We start from the raw sequence: 19,611 nt of genomic DNA on the forward strand, positions 1-19,611 counted from the left end.
AAAGGAAAATGAACAGAGTCTCAGAAACCTATGGAACCATCAAACATACCAACATATACATACTGGCAATCCTAAAAAAGAAGACATACAGAGGCAGAAAAAAATTTGCAGACATAATAACCAAAAACCTTCAAAATTTGATGAAAAACATTCATCTGCATATTCAAGAGGGCACCAATAAATTAATAGAGATTGACTAGACACTTCATCAAGCTGTCAAAATCTGAAGACAAAATGAGAATCTTAAAAGCAGCAAATAAAAAATGATTCCTCACACACAGGGATCTAATAAGTCTAACAGCTGATTTGTTATTAAAACCAATAAAAGCCAAAAGGCAGTAAGATGACATAAAGTGCTGAAAGAAAAAAAAAGACTATCAACCAAGAATTATTGTTTAAAATCGAAAGAGAAAGTAAGACATCCCCAGATAAACAAAAACAAAAAATTCATCACCAGCATACTTGCTCTATAAGGAATAATAAATACAGTGCTTCAGGCTGAGATAAAAGGACATTGTGCAGTAAGTCAAATCCATAAAAAATGAAAAGCACCAGAAATATAACTACATAGATAAATATAATAGAAAGTATAATTTATTTTTTTATTCAATTTAAAGTATTTTTAATATTTTTAAATTTTAAATTAAGTACTTTAAAGTATTTTTTAATTCTTTTCTTCCATCTGATTAAAATACAACTGCATGAATAATTATAAATCTGCTGATTTAGACACATTGTTAGACACATAACATAACAAGATAGAATTTGTTTGACAATAAGTGCAAAGGAAGGAGTAGGAAGTGAAGCCATATGTAAACACAGTTTCATGATAGTAAAGAAATTAAGTTGGTATTAATCTAAACTAGATTGTTAATTATAATGATAATTATAATCCCTAGGGGAATTATTTAAACAAAACCTCAAATATATAGTAAAAATAATGACAAGGGAATTAAAATGAAATACTAGAAAGTATTTAACACAAAATAAAGTAGTCATGAAAAAACAAAGGAACAAAAAATAAGACACATAGAAAACAAGTAAAAAAAGGCAAACATAAATCCTTTCTTTTCACTAATTATATTAAATATAATGAACTAAGGCACGTGGGTGACTCAGTGAGGTAAGCCTCTGCCTTTGGCTCAGGTTAGGGTCTCAGGGTCCTGGAATCGAGCCCTGCATCAGGCTCTCTGCTCAGTAGGGAGTCTGCTTCCCCGCTCTGTCTGTCTGTCTCTCTGCCTACTTGTAATCTTTCTGTCAAATAAATAAATAAAATCTTAAAAAATGAATATAAATGAATTAAATACTCCAAATAAAAGGCAGAAATCGGCAAAATGGATTTAAAAATAAGACCCAACCCTGTACTGTCTACAAGAGACATACTTTAGATTCAAAGATACATAGAGGTTGTAAATAAAAGGATGAGGGTGAAATACCATGCAAACAGTAACTAAAAGACAGCTGGAGAGGCTACACTAATACCAGAAAGAAAAAAAAAAAAAAACCTTTAAGACAAAAACTTAATAGGGACAAAGAAGGATATTTTGTAATGATAAAAGGGTTACTCCATTAAGAACATATAGGAAAAAGTGTTCATCATCATTAGCCATCAGGGAAATTCAAATCAAAACCACATTGGGATACTACCTTACACCAGTTAGAATGACAAAAATTGACAAAGCAAGAAACAACAAATGTTGGAGAAGTTGTGGAGAAATGGGAACCCTCTTACACTGTTGGTGGAAATGCAAATTGGTGCAGCCACTATGGAAAACAGTGTGGCAGTTCCTCAAAAAGTTAAAAATAGAGCTACGCTTGTGACCCAGCAATTACACTACTGGGTATTTACCCCAAAGATACAAATGTAGTGAAAAGAAAGGCCACATGCACCCCAATGTTCATAGAAGCAATGTCCACAAATAGCCAAACTATGGAAAGAGTGGAGATGCCCTTCAACAGACAAATGGATAAAGAAGATGTGGTCCATATACACAATGGAATATTACTCAGCCATCCGAAAGGATGAATACCCAACAATTGCATCAGCATGGATGGGACTGGAGGAGATTATGCTAAGTGAAATAAGTCAAGCAGAGAAAGTCATAATACAGTAAAACAATACAACACACTGTGGTAGAACAGAAGACAAAACCACATGACCATCTCTACAGATGCAGAAAAAAAAAAAAACCCTCTGAAAATATTTAATGTCTTTCAGATAAAAACTCTCAAAGGTAAAAAAGAATGTCAACTTGAAAAACAGCATCTATGAAAAACATAGAGCTTACATTACAATTAATGGTGAAGGTCTGAATGCTTTCTCCCTGTAATCAAACAAAATGAGGATGTCCTCTCTCATAGATTCTATTCAACTTTTATTGGAGGTTCTTGCCAGGGTAATTAGGCAAGAAAAAAAAGATATCCAGATTGGAAAAGAAGTAGTAAAACAGAAGATGACATGATCTTGTATATTGATATATAAGGAATATTTATATTCCATAAGGAATATATATATATAATATATATATATATCCATAAGGAATAAACACACACACACACACACACAATTAAAACTACTAAATAAGTTCATCAAGGTTTCAGTGTACAAGAAGAATTTACAAAATAAATTGTATATGTCTATACACTGGCAATAACAATTCAAAGTGAATTAAGAAAACAATTCAATTTCCAGTAGCATAAAAAATAAGATACTTAAGAATAAAATGAACAAAGAAGCATAAAACTGACACTTTGAAAGCTATAAAACATTGTTGAAAGAAATTAAAGATCTAAATAAATGGCAAACTATCTCATGTTCATGGGTCGGAAGATGTAATATTGTTAAGATACTAATATTCCCCAAATTGATCTAAAGATTCAGTGCAATCCCTATCAGAGTCTCAGCTGGCTCCTTGGTAGAAATTGATAAGCTGAACCTAAAGTTCAAATGGAATTTCTAGGAATCCAAAACAATTCTGAAAAAGAAGAACAAAGTGGGAGGGAGGACTCGTGCTTCCCGATTTCAAAACTTAGTACAAAGCAGAGCAAGGTAAGTACTGGTTTAAGGATAAACATCTAGATGAATGGAACAGAATTGAGGGTCCAAAAATATACACTTATATTTATGGTCAACTGATTTTCAACAACAGCATCAAGACCGTTCATGGGGGAAAGCATAGTCTTTGCAATAAATGCTGCTGGTACAACTGGATACCCCTATGCAAAAAAAAAAAAAAATTGGACCCCCTTCACACCATATATAAAAATTAACCCAAAATGGACCATAGACCTAAACATAAGGGCTATAAGGGCTATAATTTTTATATATATACATATACATATGGATGAATATATTCTGGATAAATTATATATATGTATATGTATATATATGTATGTGTATATATGTATGTACATATATGTATACATATACACATGTATATATACATGTATATGTATATATGTATACATATATAAATTATATATACATATACATGTATATATATGTGTGTGTATATATACACATTGATATATATAGTATATATACATGTATATGTATATATATAATTTATCCAGAATATATTTATCCATATATATATCCATATCTATAAATAGATATTTGTCCATATATAGAACATTTATCCAGAATATATTTTTAAAACTCTTTAAAGTAAGGAATAAAAAGACATCCCATTTCCAAACCAGCAAATAATCAGAATAGACATTTCTCCAAAGATGATATACAAATGGCTAATAAAGCACATGAAAGAAATGATTGCTCAAAAATATCTGTCATCAGGGAAATTTATGTCAAAATTATAATGAGATACCACTTCACACTCACCAGAATAGCTATAATCAAATAGACAATAACAAGAATTGGTGAGGATATGGTGAAAATGGAAAACAAGATTGCTGGTAAGAACGTAAAATGGTGTAGCATCTTTAGAAAAATCTGGAAGTTACTCAAAGTTAAATAGAGAGTTATCATAAGGCAAATCAATTCCATATAGCATAGGTATATACCCAAGAGACTTGAAAACATAAGTCTACACAAAAAATATATATGACTGTTAATGGAAGCACTATTCATTATAGCCAAAAAGTAAAACAACCCAAACGTCTATCAATAGATGAATGGGTAACAAAATGTGGCATACCAATACAATGGAATATTATTCAGTCACACAAAAGAATGAAGTTATGATACATGCTACAACATGGATGAACCTTGAAAACATTATGCTAAGTGAAAGAAGCCAGACAGAAATGGCCACATATTGTATGATTCCATTGATGGGATATGTCCAGAAAAGCTAAATCCATGGAGAATAGATTAGTGGCTAGCAGGAGGATAAATGGGGAATGACTGCTAAAAGGCACAACTGTGAATATACTAAAACCCACATATTGTACACTTTCTTTTTTTTTAAAATATCTTGTTTATTTATTTATTTGTCAGAGAGAGAGACAGACAGACAGACAGTGCACAAGCAGGCAGAGGCAGAGACAGAAGCAGGCTCCCCACCGAGGAGCCCAATGTGGGACTCGATCCCAGGACCCTGGGATCATGACCTAAGCCGAAGGCAGTGGCTTAACCCACTGAGCCACCCAGGTATCCCTATTGTACACTCTCAATGGGTGAATTTTATGTCATGTGAATTATATGTCAATAAAGTGATTTTTTAAAAACAAGGTTATAAAATGGGAATAAATATTATCACATATATATACTGATTCTAGCAATTATATGTCAATACTAAAAATTTAATGAAATCCTATTCTTACTCAGTGGGTCTGAGTCTCTAAGATTCTCTGACACTGGAAGAAAAGACCTCAAGTGAGTAAGAGGGAATTAATTCTTTTACCCTAGAAGCCAGACACCATTTATCTTTTCCAGGTAGAATATGATCCAGTGAAAGATCTTTGTCTCTTGGCCACTTGTTGACCTGCTTCATGGTAACAGTCAGTTTTTCAACAAGAAATATAGTTCATGATGAAGGCCATCTTCTCTCTGCAACTCTGATACAGTGACCTCCTCCCCTACCTCCACCAGCATAACTTTCAGTCCTATGGTCCCTTAAAGAAAAGAAAAAAGAGCCTCTTCCTTCACCATCCAGTAGAACCTCCATGTTCCCTTGGTTACTTCCCAAGTCAACATAGACTAGTGGCATTCTCACTCCCACGCCAACCTCACCTTCCTGGCAGGAGCGATGAGTCTGCCACTTAGTGTTCCATGTGGGATTGAATTAAGACAAAGGCTACTAAAAATGACATCAAAGGTAGAAGAAATAGTCCACAAAACAGGAGCAGAATGCTAGGGGGGTTTGTAGGCTTCATAACAAATGTAGACAAATAACTTTGAGGTGTTCTGAGGGAACATGCATGTCAAAAGGGTATCAAGGGAAAATTTTGAAAGAAATCTTCACATTCGTCTCATTGGTTTTATAATAAAGGTCCCTCAGCACAACCTTTTAAATCACATTTCCTAGACTGAACATGATACACTTTCACATGCACCCTTCAATTTTATATTCCAAACTTTATCCTTCTAATTCCTACAAAATAAACTAGACAGACAGGCAAATGCTGATTCAGAGATCACATTTTTTATATAGAACTTACCACTCTCTTTTCCCTGAAATCAATGCCCACTGTCGTGATAAATTTGGAGTTAAATTTACCATCTGTGTACTGGTAAAGTACACTGGTCTTCCCTACTCCAGAGTCTCCCAAAGCCAAAAACTTGATGAGGTAATCGTAGTCGCCATCAGACATAATGAAGAACTCAGTGGTTCACCTATAAAATATAAACAAATGCATATTTCCTAAAAAGCCAATAAGAAATATTAGCATCTTCCATGAATAAGGTGAGTTATATTAATACCCAGTTCAATAATTACTGTTTGACACCTATATGCCGAAGGGTTCTATGAAGATGATTAGATAGTATTCACTGTCCCCAAGGACCTAATAATTTGCTAGATGAGATGTTAGTAAAATAATAAATAACAGTTTAATTTAAATTTAATGTACATATTATAGTACCATTAAGACAAAAATTCCAAGTCAGAATAAAAATTAAGAAGATAACCAGCACTAAGTCTTACATGCAGATCACACAGAGTAACAACTTTAAAAAAGAAAGAAGGAAGGAGAATGTTACAGGAATAATAATAATTCTTAGGGTACAAGTGGTTCCAATTCCCCTTTCTTTTTCAAAGTCTCCTAGTGCTAGATCCTTGGTTTTTCTCTTTTACTTGGACATCTAGGCAATTTCACTTATCCTATTCATTTTCAAAGGTCATTATAGTTGCTTCAAAGGCTATACTAAATTCACAAGTAAAATTTGGCTGTGGCTTCCTTATTTTTTTTTTAAGATTTTGTTTATTCATTTGACAGAGAGAGAAATCACAAGTAGGCAGAGAGGCAGGCAGAGAGGCAGGCAGAGAGAGAGAGGAGGAAGCAGGCTCCCTTCTGAGCAGAGAGCCCGATGTGGGGCTCCATCCCAGGACCCTGAGATCATGACCTGAGCCAAAGCAGAGGCTTAACCCACTGAGCCACTCAGGCACCCCTGTGGCTTCCTTATTTTGATGATGGTGATGATGGTGATGATGATTATATACCGCATATTAAGTCAGACTTTTCAGAATACCACTGCTCCCCTGGGAGCTAAGTTCCAGATTTGGCAAGTCATTATCCAGAGATCACAGTTCCATTACAAAGTGCTCATCTCTCTATACTTGCCTTGGTACTCAAACAAGAAATGCTACCAATTCAGGTCTTAGATACTGACTAAAATGAAAGTCTGCCTTAGAGAAGAAAAATTCTTGTTTTCACCAACAAGACCTAATAACCATGGTAATTTTTATCTTTTATCAATGAACACTTTTCATGACTTGTTATTATTCCTTAAATAGATTGCAACTAATCAAAGTATCGGTCCAGCTGAAAATGTAGTCTATCTCCAGGAAAGGCTTACTTCTTTTTGTGCTTACATTTCTAATACCAATAAACCCTCCAGAAAAATCAGGGAAATATCCAGCTATCCCACCACCACTGACAACTCCACATGTCATTCAAACATGCATCCTCACCCATCCCATCATCACCCCCACACATTAGATGCGCTACATTAGATACTGCTGATTTTCTTCCCAATGTCTAATTTCACCCAGCCTCACATTGAGAAACTTTACAATTCTCAATGCTTCCTATGGGATTATTTTTATAGATCCTCAAAATTAATAAAAGCTCAAGGAAGGACATTTATTGATTTTCAAGGGTTCCTCCCCCCACCCCATCCTCAATTTGGTGACTCGCCTTATGCTCAAAATTCCTGAACACTGACCCCCAAGAGCCACTGCAATTTACTTCCTCATACTGCCTCAGCAAAGATCTGGGACCTAATACTCAGCTATGGCTAGTCAGCTGATAAGGGCAGAGACTCCACAAACATTCATAATTCTATTTACAAACTATAAAGAATGACACTTCACAGATAACGGCTTCCCTATATTATAGCTTCTGTATTCTCAGGTTTAAGTTGCCAGTATTAATGGTATATAACAGAATTCTTCTCTAGAAGATGACCAACAGGGTACAAATAAATATTCTAGCCCATCATATCATAGGATCTCATTTAGCTCCAAGTTATTCATTAATTAGAGTTAAGAATTGAAAAGCAGGTCCAGATAATGTTTAATCATTTTGGAGGTTCCTCTAAAAATAAATGAAGAAGCAGAAAGCAACTCCAAACTCTGCAATGAGAATGATACAAGACAACACTGTGGTTACCTTACTTCCTCTTTACTTTTTAATTTGAACTAAGGGTGGTCATTTCCACATCTATGTTTTTATATCACTTAAGGTGTTGAAGAAAATGCTGTCAACAATGGCATCACTCTTCTAGAACTCTCTAAATCTACTTGAATGGAATTCAAAGACAGATCAAACTCTATTGGCTGCACCAAAATTTACTGTGTTTACTTATCACGGGAGAAGAATCACACATATAAATCTTAAGATTTTCTTTGTGAGATTTTCTATTCATATTGACAGCAATACATAACAGTTTGTTCCCAAATCAAGACATCATAAACAAACATAACAATCATAACAAACCAATACCACTACTGAAGGTATATAAATATCACCATCAATATTAATCATAGTTTGCACTCTTCAGATCACACCTCTAGGCAATCTGCCTCGTTAATCTGAAAATAAATGTCTAAAACCTCTCACTTTCTGGGTTCAGTTTTCCAAAGGATGAAATAGAACCCATAAAGGTTAACTCATTTACATAGTCTAGAATACAAATCCCTTAACTCCAGGTTCCTGTCTGTCTCCAAGCTTATTGTCTGTTACTCACACTTCCACAAATGCATGTTGGGCTTAAAGGTGACCAGGTATTGTATCATACAAGGTAGCCTACTAGGAAACACATGACCTCCAAAGTCAAGCTGACCTGGGCTAAATTCCATGTTTCCTGCATACCTCAGATGTCTCTGAGTCTTGGATTCAGGTTTCCATCCTATGAAAAAGAAGATACTATACACTCCTTCACACCATTGTTCTAAAGATTAAACAAGATGCTTTGTGAAGCACCCAACACAATGCTTGGCATATGCTGGACACTCAGTAAATTTTAGCTCACCCTCTTTACCCCATTCTAGACAGACCAGACTGGCCCTGAAGACCTAACACAATCTCTGAAATTATCTCTGAGTCACTCAAAACACATTTCTGACTGGCTCAGAGTCATTTGCTGAGTCAACACAGAACACTTTCAAAGTAATCCTGATCTTTTTTGGCTGATTTAAAACATTTTCATTTTAAATCGACCTGACGATCGCAAAAGAAGTTATGACCAGCCTAAAAACAGGTTCAAATCTGTATAAAACACTGCAGTTCATGCTACTAAACCCATACTTGTTAAAAAAAAAAAAAAAAAAAAAAAAAAGGGGGCGCCTGGGTGGCTCAGTGGGTTAAGCTGCTGCCTTCGGCTCAGGTCATGATCTCAGGGTCCTGGGATCGAGTCCCGCATCGGGCTCTCTGCTCAGCAGGGAGCCTGCTTCCTTCTCTCTCTCTCTGCCTGCCTCTCAGTGTACTTGTAATTTCTCTCTGTCAAATAAATAAATAAAATCTTTAAAAACAAAACAAAACAAAAACAAAACTGAATGGTTCATTTTTTTTTTAAGTTTTTATTTATTTATTTACTTGAGAGAGAGAAAGCAAATACAAGTGGAAGGCAGAGGGAGAGGGAGAAGCAGGCTCTCTGCTGAGCAAGGAGCCAGATATGGGGCTTGAACCCAGGACCCTGGGATCACAACTTGAGCTGAAGGCAGATGCTTAAACAACTGAGCCACCCAGGTGCCCCCTGAATGGTTCATTTTAGTTCAGAATGAAAGAGTTGAGTTCAAAGAGGTTACACCTACAAAACTACTTTAGCCACTTTGACTAAAACTAAATATATCTAATGAAAATTACTTGGGTCGGGGTGCCTGGGTGGCTCAGTGGGCTAAAGCCTCTGCCTTCAGCTCAGGTCATGGGCTCAGGGTCCTGGGATCAAGCCCTGCATCTGGCTCTCTGCTCAGTGGGGAGCCTGCTTCCTCCTTTCTCTCTCTCTCTCTCTCTCTGCCTGCCTCTCTGCCTACTTGTGATCTCTGTCTGTCAAATAAGTAAACCTTTTTAAAAAATTATTTTTGTTTTAGGGTGCCTGGGTGGCTCTGTGGGTTAAGACTCTGCCTTCAGCTCAGGTCATGATCTCAGGGTCCTGGGATCAAACCCTGCATCTGGCTCTCTGCTCAGCAGGGAGCCTGCTTCCCCTCTCTCTCCCTGCCTCTCTGCTTACTTGTGATCTCTGTCACAAGGTCACATACGCAAATAAAATCTTTTTTTAAAAAATTATTTCTCTTTCTTATTCTTGTTATTCAATTCTTGAGTGGTATTTCAGGGGCCTAGTTTCCACAAAGAAAATACTTCAATCCCCAAATGTGGAAATAACGTAAATGATGTTTATGTTGGCATTTTAGAGTGGAAAGTTAAACACTGAAAACACACAGTGCAGAATTTGACATCTGGGACACTCAAACAACATTTTGTGCGTACTATTTGCAGTGAGCATTCCAGCCTATTGATGCTTAAGAAGCCAGTTCATGAAGGTTTTTCCCAATTGCATTACTTTTGTTAAAAATGGGTCAGAAGCCAAGGTCAGATGCCCACACACCAAGTACTTCACAATCTTTACCACAGCCCTACAGTAAGGTGCTACATACCAGATACTGCTTCTGCTTCCTCTCTCAGTAGGATCTCAGTGCCATTCTGTCATGAATGCCCCAATGAGAAGATAAGTAAGTGGGTCTTGGGCAGTCTATTCACATGCTAACATGGGCTCAATTCCAGCACATTGTTCAGAGAAAAAAGTAGAGGTCAAGAACATGGACTCTAGAACCAAATCATCTGGATGTGAATCCAGTCATTTCACTTTTTTTTTTTTTTAAGATTTTATTTATTTATTTGACAGAGAGATCACAAGTAGGCAGAGAGGCAGGCAGAGAGAGAGGGGGAAGCAGGCTCCCGGCTGAGCAGAGAGCCCCATGCGGGGCTCAATCCCAGGACCCTGGGATCATGACCTGAGCTGAAGGCAGAGGCTTTAACCCACTGAACCACCCAGGCGCCCCCCAGTTATTTCACTTTAGAAAATTCGATCCCTTGGTGTGCCTGGGTGGCTCAGTCCATTAAGTGACTAACTCTTGATTTCAGCTCAGGTCCTGATCCCAGGGTTCTGAGAGGGCCCCAGCCTGGAACTCTGCACTCAACTCAGAGTCTGCCTGTCCCTCTCCCTCTGCTCCTCCCTCTTCACACTCTGTCTTCCAAACAAATAGATAAATAAAAGTTTTGTAAAATAAATAAAAGAAAAACAATTTTTTTAGGAATTTCCAAGGGGAAATTATTTATTTTATTTTATTTATTTATTTGACAGAGGGAGATCACAAGTAGGCAGAGAGGCAGGCAGAGAGAGAGAGGAAGAAGCAGGCTCCCTGCTGAGCAGAGAGCCTGATGTGGGGCTCAATCCCAGGACCCTGAGATCATGACCTGAGCCACCCAGGCACCCCAGAAATTATTTTCAATCTTAGTCTTAAAGACTTAGTCAATTAGCCAGATGAAGGAGCTGCATAAAGAGGAGCACTCTTACAAGAAGGGAAGATTTTATGTGGGGGCCCAGACACAATACAGCAAATACATGAAACCACAAGTATTATAATGAAGACCACTAATTAGACTGTGCACAGAAATATACTCTATTTTTAGATAGAGAGATATTAATATCATACATCATTTCCTAATTTTATATTACAATTTCCTGTAATACAGCTGTAATATAATGGTCATATGTTGTGTTAAGAAAAACAATTTTTAAAGAAAATGTAATCCCTCTTGCCTCAGGTTCCCCATTTTAAAAATGGGAATGGGGGCACCCAGGTGGCTCAGTGGGTTAAGCCTCTGCCTTCAGCTCAGGTCATGATCCAGGGTCCTGGGATTGAGTCTGGCATCCTGGCTCTCTGCTCAGTGGGGAGCCTGCTTCCTCCTCTCTCTCTCTCTCTCTCTCTCTGCCTACCTCTCCCCCTACTTGAGATCTGTCAAAAAAATAAATAAAATCTTTAAAAATAAATAAATAAAAATTAAAATGGCAATGATTTCTTAATTAGTTTTTATTTTATTAATTCTAGCATGCATATGCTTTCTTATTTTAACTTCTTTATAATTGGGGTGCATCTTACATTTCACAGTCTTATAACTCATGACATTTTTAAACTGTTACTCAATGAGATAGCACTGGAGATAGTTATGTGAAAAATCTGTCATTAGCATCCTATAGTAAGATCACAAAGCCACCATCAACACATTTTAGAACTGATGAAGTGGTAAACCTATTTCAGAGGCTGTTGTAAGGACTGAGTTAATGTGAACATGAAGAGTTTAGAACAGTGTTTGGCACACGGTAAATTCTGTATAACTATTAACTGCCATTAGCACCATCATCTTGCAATCTAGCCTCCTACAGTCAATATGCAGGCTTACTTTCTTTCCTAGAACTGTAAGAAGGAACTACGCCCCTAAACTAAAAATTAATGAAGGTAAAAATAACAATCTATGAAGAGCACTTGAACCAAAGTTTATTTTTTTATATTCTGTATCTCCTTCAGAAAGTGGCATCTGAGATACCTCAAGGAAATGTCTTCTAAAAAGTCAATTATGACCCTAATTTGGGACCTGCACTTTCTTACTCAGTTCACTTCAATCTCTCCTCCCTACACAAATATTTTTTCAAAGTGCTCTCCACCCTCACTCTCACCAGATTAACAATAGAAAGCAAGGAACACCCACTTCCTCAACATAGACTAAGTGGTGATAATTGCTTGCTGAGAGAAAGTCAATGATCTTCTTCCTTATTTAAAAAAATAAAACATATCTTAATCGGTCTCCAGGGAATAAGATAGAAGAGAGTGGTTTTAGTTAAGAGCAAAGAATTAGATTTCTCTCCCTCCCTCCATCATCCCCCCACCCCCCCCAACACACCACCTAGCCCAAATACTCCGTAAAGCTTCCTATGAAAGTCAATCATAGACTCAACCTTAGGATCCCCTAGCATGAGGCAGAATCATTCTGAAACTGCCTCAGATAAGGGAAAGTTTTCCCTCTATCACCCATACTTAATAGAGGGCCAAGAAAAGAGGGATAGATAATATTAACTGAATAACCACCATGTGCCACAAACAGTACTAGGCACGCATGATATTATTTTACCAGCATATTAGTTTTTTTTTTTTTTTAAGATTTTATTTATTTTATTTAACAGAGATCACAAGTAGGCAGAGAGGCAGGCAGAAAGAGAGGGAGGAGGAAGCAGGCTCCCCGCCGAGTAGAGAGTCCAAGGCGGGCTCGATGCCAGCACCCTGGGGCCACAACCTGAGCAGAAGGCAGAGGCCCTAACCCACCGAGCCACCCAGGCGCCCCCCAGCATATTATTCTTAAAGAAGACTCAATGGTCTGTACAAACCTTGTACTACATAAAAAGTAGTACTACATTAAAAGTAGTACTTTTTATGTACTACATAAAAAGATGTTTTCTTGTGGGGACGCCTGGGTGGCTCAGTGGATTAAGCCTCTGCCTTCGGCTCAGGTCATGATCTCGGGGTTCTGGGATCGAGCCCCGCATCAGGCTCTCTGCTCAGCAGGAAGCCTGTTTCCCCCTCTCTGCCTACTTGTGATCTCTCTCTCTCTCTCTCTCTCTGTCAAATAAATAAATAAATAAATAAAATTTTTTTTAAAAAAAGATGTTTTCTTAATATGATGGGAAGTAGGCCTGGGTTCAAATTCTGACTCTGTGCATGACCTGGTCTGAGTTCTTTACACTAAGCCTCCATTCTTTCAACTATAAAATGGAGATAACAATGATTATTAAGTGACATTAGCCCTGGAAAGCTTTTAGTGCATTGCTTGGTGTATGTTAAATGTTCAATAATTGAAACTTGTCTTTAGATATACTATTACTAGTAACCTCATCAAGTTCTCAGCAAGGCATGTCATTTTGTGATCTACTCTTAATTTAATCCAGTACCTCAACCTCTAGAAAATTCATAGGAAAAATTCAATTTAGGTGCAATCACTTATGAGGTCACTATCTGATACAAAAACTATCTTAGTATTCCAATCTAACACTGAGTTTTATCTGTGTAAGTTTTGGCAGTTTCAGAGCTGGAATGTTCATAAGTTGAATGCTTTAATTACCAGAAGAGGAAACTGAATGAAGCCCAGAGAAGACAAGTGAATATTATAAAAGCAATCAGCAGGTTAGATGTGGAGCTAGGCTAGATCCCTAGGCTTCTAAATTATAGTCCTGTATCCTTTTCTAACAGATCATGATTTTTATTCTCTCTGTATCCTTTCCTTCAAAGCCAGGAACCTCAGGTATAGTTGCTTTGATTCAAGAATCAGTTTTCTGTGGTACCAGCCAGATACAGAGATGAATTACTTTATAAGTAAGGCTTACACTCAGGAAGTGGAGATGAAGGGCCTGTACTTCTGCCTCTCAGTCACAAAGCTCTTCTTCTGATGTGCTCCCCTCGGGAGACAGATCTTAAACTGAGGGCACATTTGCCTCTTGTTGGTCATAGCAAATGTAAGACATTATGTATGTTGATCCTTGTGCCATCACCTGTAAATCCTCTTTATGTAAGTTTTTCTTGTGGCTTCAAAATGGAGGGAGAGCAGGAAAATCATGAAGTTTTTCATTTCCCTACAGATATTTTTGATATTGAACTTGGTGCTTTCTTCTCAAATCAAGATTATCTCCTGTGGTTCCACCTGAAGCTTTCTATAAGGATATGTCTTTGGGCTCATTCAATCACTCTTTCATTCATCAAGTATTATTTTAGTGCCTATTCTGTGCTTGGTGCCAGAGCACAATGGGAAGCCAATACTCAACACGGAAACCTTACACTTTTAGCCACATCCCCATCTATGTTCTCCTAATGACTATAACCACTTCTTTGGGTTTTCAAGAAAAGCCAATCCTCAAGAACATTTTAATCCTCCCTTGTAAACATAACACAACAGGATATCAAAATTCACATCCCCCTATTGCTTTTTCCCTGCCGATAAGTGCTCAAGTCATACGTCTTGCATGCATATAAAGATACAAAAGGAATAAAAATGTAAAGCTCAACAGGGAAGAAACAGAGAGCTTTAATAGAGAAGCATGATGTATATTGTAAATCATTTTTGCCGGACAGTATTTTGAATTTCTTAGAAAGGCTAATGAAATATTACAGTGTTCCTAGAGAGCTTATGGACTTCACTTGCCTTGCCCAACGTGATTTTCTATGTAGAAATAGGAAAATGTGAATGTAACTATTACTTTTCAGATAAAACACAAAACATCAGCATTTTTGAGAATTATATTGCCTCATGTTCTGTCATACATATTAATGTCCTCTTATTCAAGGATTCATTTCAAGAAAGATGTTCGCATACCAATGACTGGCACAGAATAAAGTCTATCAGTGTTTTTTAAATTTAATGTTAAAAAGCAGTAGGCTTTTCTTGTTTTGTTTATGGTCACCATTGCTGACCCCCATTCCTGGCATTCTGAAGGACATATATGATAGCAACAGCAGAAAAGGGGAAGAGAAATCATACACAGTGGGGCAGTACAGGAAAGGCATTTTACAATGTACCAAGACAGGAGCAGGGACTTGTGTTTATCAAATAAGCCCTAGCGACAACGGTCTTAGATCATTGCAATTCCTATACCGTAAAGTCAAAGTCAATTCACAGGTCTGTGAATTGGCTTATACATTTTAAAGCATTCACCGTAGCACATACCCTCCCCAACGTCCATAACCCAACCACCCTCTCCCTACTCCCCCCATCATTTACCCCCATTTAAACAAAGTAAAAAGACTATCTTGTAGCAGATGATGGTATTCCAACACAGCAAGTTATTCAGAGAAAAAAATAAAAAGACCTGTAAATACCATTAAATATACATTTCCAAATACTAGCAGGACATCCAAACATATCTTTACTTGTAAAAGCTTCCTCCAGACATTTGCAAATCCTTTATGAGTATTAAAGAAAAAGATGAGAGTAAAGAAAAATTAAACAGTCTCAATCCAGGACTTGACCCATTATTTCGACAATGTTACCATTAACCTCAGTAGGTGAGCAACATCACCCAGTAAATAAATAATACAAGCAACTACACATTAGGGAAGAAGGGGACACAAATTATTCTTGTAAATAGAAAAGTGTTCTTCTCCAAGACCATTGTGGAATGACTCAAATGATATACCAGTTGTTTTGTTGTTGTTTTTTAATTTATGGAGACCATTGATTGATTCATTTACTTCAAAGATGTTATTTGTTGCCCAAGCCTGTTTTAGGATCAGAATATGAGTGTTTATAACAATTTGTGGAAAGTAAACACTGGTTGTTAAATGACGCAGTGTGTGATAAGTACCTCTTGTTTTATAGATACAAGGTAATAGGGAAAGGGCACAGTATAGAATATGTCATTTATAAAATATGGGCTATACTGTGACAATAGGAGTGGCTGTTTGGTTTGCTGAGTAAGATGTCAAACAATGTGAAAGCAGCCCCATAATGGGCACAACCATATGTGACTGCAGTGTTCAACCCATGGCTCAATATGCTTCTTAATGACACCATGATCCTGGAAAATCTCCAAGAATTTGATACAAGTGTGAAATTCTGTAAAGTCTACTCCCATGCAGTGGTTGCTTTTTATACATACACAGAAGATAGTTTTAACAGACATTGAAGTCAAGGTCCTCTGTGTTCAAACAACAGGATACCACCACCTACCTGGGTAGAGTGAGAAGCAAAATGCCCAAAGGATAGCGATATGTGACAGCTCTTCTTACAATTACAAAAGATTAAAGCTTGAACACTGATCTTGTGGTTTTAAGCCTGGTGCTTTCCCCCAATACCTTAAGAATGACACTGACTCATCACAAAACTCTCAAAGAATGTAGTGAAAATATTTTCCGAAAGTGGAAATGGAGGAGTGACGTAAGCTACATGGAAGATGGGATAGCTGTGAGCCCAACAGGTTGACAGAGGGAATTCTGCTCTTAACAACCCAAATGGGGGCATTTGGCTATGTCAGGGTGCCACCAAAGTCTGGGGCCTGGGACTAAAAGGCAGAAATACTAAAAGTGACAGTGCTGCTACCCCAGCCAGGGCTGTAAGGATGACAAATCAAGCGGCACACAAAGGACTTGATATTGGAATGTGCATTTCCAAGATCGCAAAACACACACATTTTCATTTTTCACTTAGAAATAGAGTTAGGAGTTCTGCCAAGCCTTATCCTCCCTGAGCATGGAACATGTATGGTGAGACCTTAGACCAGCACAGACTGGCTCTCTCTTGCATCTCATCTGCTTTAAGTTTTGTGTATGTGTGCTGCCACACAGGAAAGGTGTTAATTTGTCAGGAGAAACACATCAAATCAAGAAGCAAACCACTGCACTTATGAAGTAGTGATGATGCTTCTTTCATTCCAAGAAAAATTTTAAGAGGGTAAAAGAACCTACAAATTACAAGCAAGATCTACTGAGGATCACTGTCCAAATAATAAAGACAATTAGATAGTGATCCCAGAGTGGAAAATAACTAGGGAAGAAAGGAGCTCCCTTATCACTCCCTTTTTAAAAAATGAGAATGTGAGCACTCTGTATTTATTCATCCTTATAGAGAAAGTGTGTCCAGAATATATATCCCCTCCCTGTCTTTCCAGACCCAACCGTTGGCACACTAGGATATTGTTTTCCCTGTGTTTTGTAAGTATGATTTTTTTTTACACTATATTGTAATCATTTCACCGATTTCTTCAGCAAAGGACAGGAACCATACTTTAACTTTTCTGCAATGAGAGAGGCTCGTACCCTCACAATTACAGGGTGGGGCCTTGAGAGCTCCCATCCCACATGCCCTACCCCAAAGGCTAAACTGAGCTGTTGGTTTGGTACACAGATGCCTACAATGGCGACTACAATGCACCAGGTATGGTTCCACTTTTCCCTTGTCCTGCCTGCCCCACCCCCTCACCTTGGGTTGGTCACATCACAGCACAGCTATTCTCCCAGGAAGATGCTCCCCATGTACATGGCGGCTTACTAACACACACGGTTCCAACACTTCACAGCAGGCTTTCTTTTCCACAGTCTAACATCCACCCTACAATTTCCCCATGTTGGGTTCTAACAGCCTTGTTTCTAATAATTACCCTTCTGCCATGATCTCTCTACTCTCTTTTTCCCCTTTCTGGCTTTCTTGTGTCTTGTCTCCAGGTACTTTTCCCAAATTCCAGTTTATGAGTGCAGCAACTGACCTCACATCGATAATGGCCGGGCAATGAATGCACATTTTTTGGTAACACGGTGAGCTGCCATGTTAACTTCAAGGTATTAGACCCTCCTTAGTAAACTCAAGAGCTGCTGTGTCCTCAAGAACTTCTACTTTTCCAGTAAGGAAAGGAGCTTTCTTCTATCTATTCCTGGAAATACAGCCATTTCAGAAATACAAATGCTTCTCAATACGGTGTTAGTTTTGGTTTTCCCATAAAATTAATGAATAGGCAGCATACTGGTACAAGCTGGTCTTGAGTTTAAAACATCTGTAGAGGCCCCTGGGTGGCTCAGTCAATTAAGTCTGACTCTTAATCTCACCTTAGGTTTTGACCTCAGCCTCATGAGTTCCAGAAAAAAAAAAAAAAAGGCAAAAACACCAGTAAATATTTCTACCATACAACAACCTTTGAGAGAGAGAAAGAATGCATGAGCAGGGTAGAGAGCAGAGGGAGAGGGACAAGCAGGCTTGCTGCTGAGCTCAATCCCAGGACCCTGAGATCATGACCTGAGGCAAAATCAAGAGTGGGCCGTTTAACCAACTGAGCAACCCAGGCACCTCACAACGTAGTCCTTTCAAAAACACTGAAATACTTCTGCTCTGTGAGGGAGACCATCAACAAAATGAAACAGCAACCTACTAAATGGAGAAATTATTTGCAAGTCATATATACCTGATAAGAGGTTGATATCCAAAACACATGAATAAGTCATACAACTCAACATTGGAGAAAAACAAATAACCTGATTTAAAAATGGGCAGAGGACCTGAATAGACATTTTTCCAAAGAAGACTTACAGAGAGTCAACAGATACATGAAAAGACGCCCAACATCACTTATCATCAAGAAAAGGATAATCAGAACCACAATGAGGTATCATCTCATACCTGCTGAATGGCTATTATCAAAAAGACAAAAGATAACTTTATGAAGATGTGGAGAAAAGCCAGCCTTCCTAGACTATTGGGTAGGAATGTAAATTGGTACAACCACTGTGTAAAACAATACCGAGTTTCCTCAAAAAATTAAAAAATAGAACCACCATATAACCCAGTAATTCCACTTCTGGCATTTGTCAAAGAAAATGAAAAAACTAACTCAAAAAAATATGTGTACCCCATGTGAATTGCAGCATTATTTACAACAGTTAAGATAAGGAAAAAACTGGGGGCGCCTGGGTGGCTCAGTGGGTTAAAGACTCTGCCTTCGGCTCAGGTCATGATCCCAGGGTCCTGGGATTGAGCCCCGAATCTGGGCTCTCTGCTGAGCAGGGAACCAGCTTCCTCTCTCTCTCTGCCTACTTGTGATCTCTCTCTCTGTCAAATAAATAAATAAAATCTTTAAAAAAAAAAAAAAGATAAGGAAACAACCTAAATATCCACCAAGAGGTGAATGATAAAGAAAATGGGATAGATACATACATACACACACACACACACACACACACACCCATAAAAAAGGAAATCTTGAGTGTCTGAATGGCTCAGTGGGTTAAGCCTCTGCCTTCAGCTCAGGTCATGATCTTGGTCCTGGAATGGAGCCCAGCTTCAGGGTCTCTCTGCTCAGCGGGGAGCCTGCTTCCCCCACTCTCTCTGCCTGCCTGTCTTCTACTTGTGATCTGTCTGTCAAATAAATAAATAAAATCTTTGAAAAAAAAAAAAAAGAAAATC

The 19,611-nt window shown here is 37.8% G+C and overlaps 1 protein-coding gene across 3 annotated transcripts in view; it reads right to left on the minus strand.

The window, feature by feature from the left end:
• Positions 1–19,611, minus strand: part of RAB27A (RAB27A, member RAS oncogene family) — a 79,777-nt gene that overhangs the window by 23,583 nt on the left and 36,583 nt on the right. For all 3 annotated transcript variants that reach the window (XM_059371956.1, XM_059371957.1, XM_059371958.1), the window contains one exon: positions 5,623–5,797. In XM_059371956.1, coding sequence (XP_059227939.1) covers positions 5,623–5,775 — 153 coding nt within the window. In that variant the 5' untranslated portion in view covers positions 5,776–5,797. The remainder of the gene's footprint in view (positions 1–5,622; positions 5,798–19,611) is intronic.

Source organism: Mustela nigripes, chromosome 13 (assembly GCF_022355385.1).
Source record: "Mustela nigripes isolate SB6536 chromosome 13, MUSNIG.SB6536, whole genome shotgun sequence".
NCBI classification, from domain to species: domain Eukaryota; kingdom Metazoa; phylum Chordata; class Mammalia; order Carnivora; family Mustelidae; genus Mustela; species Mustela nigripes.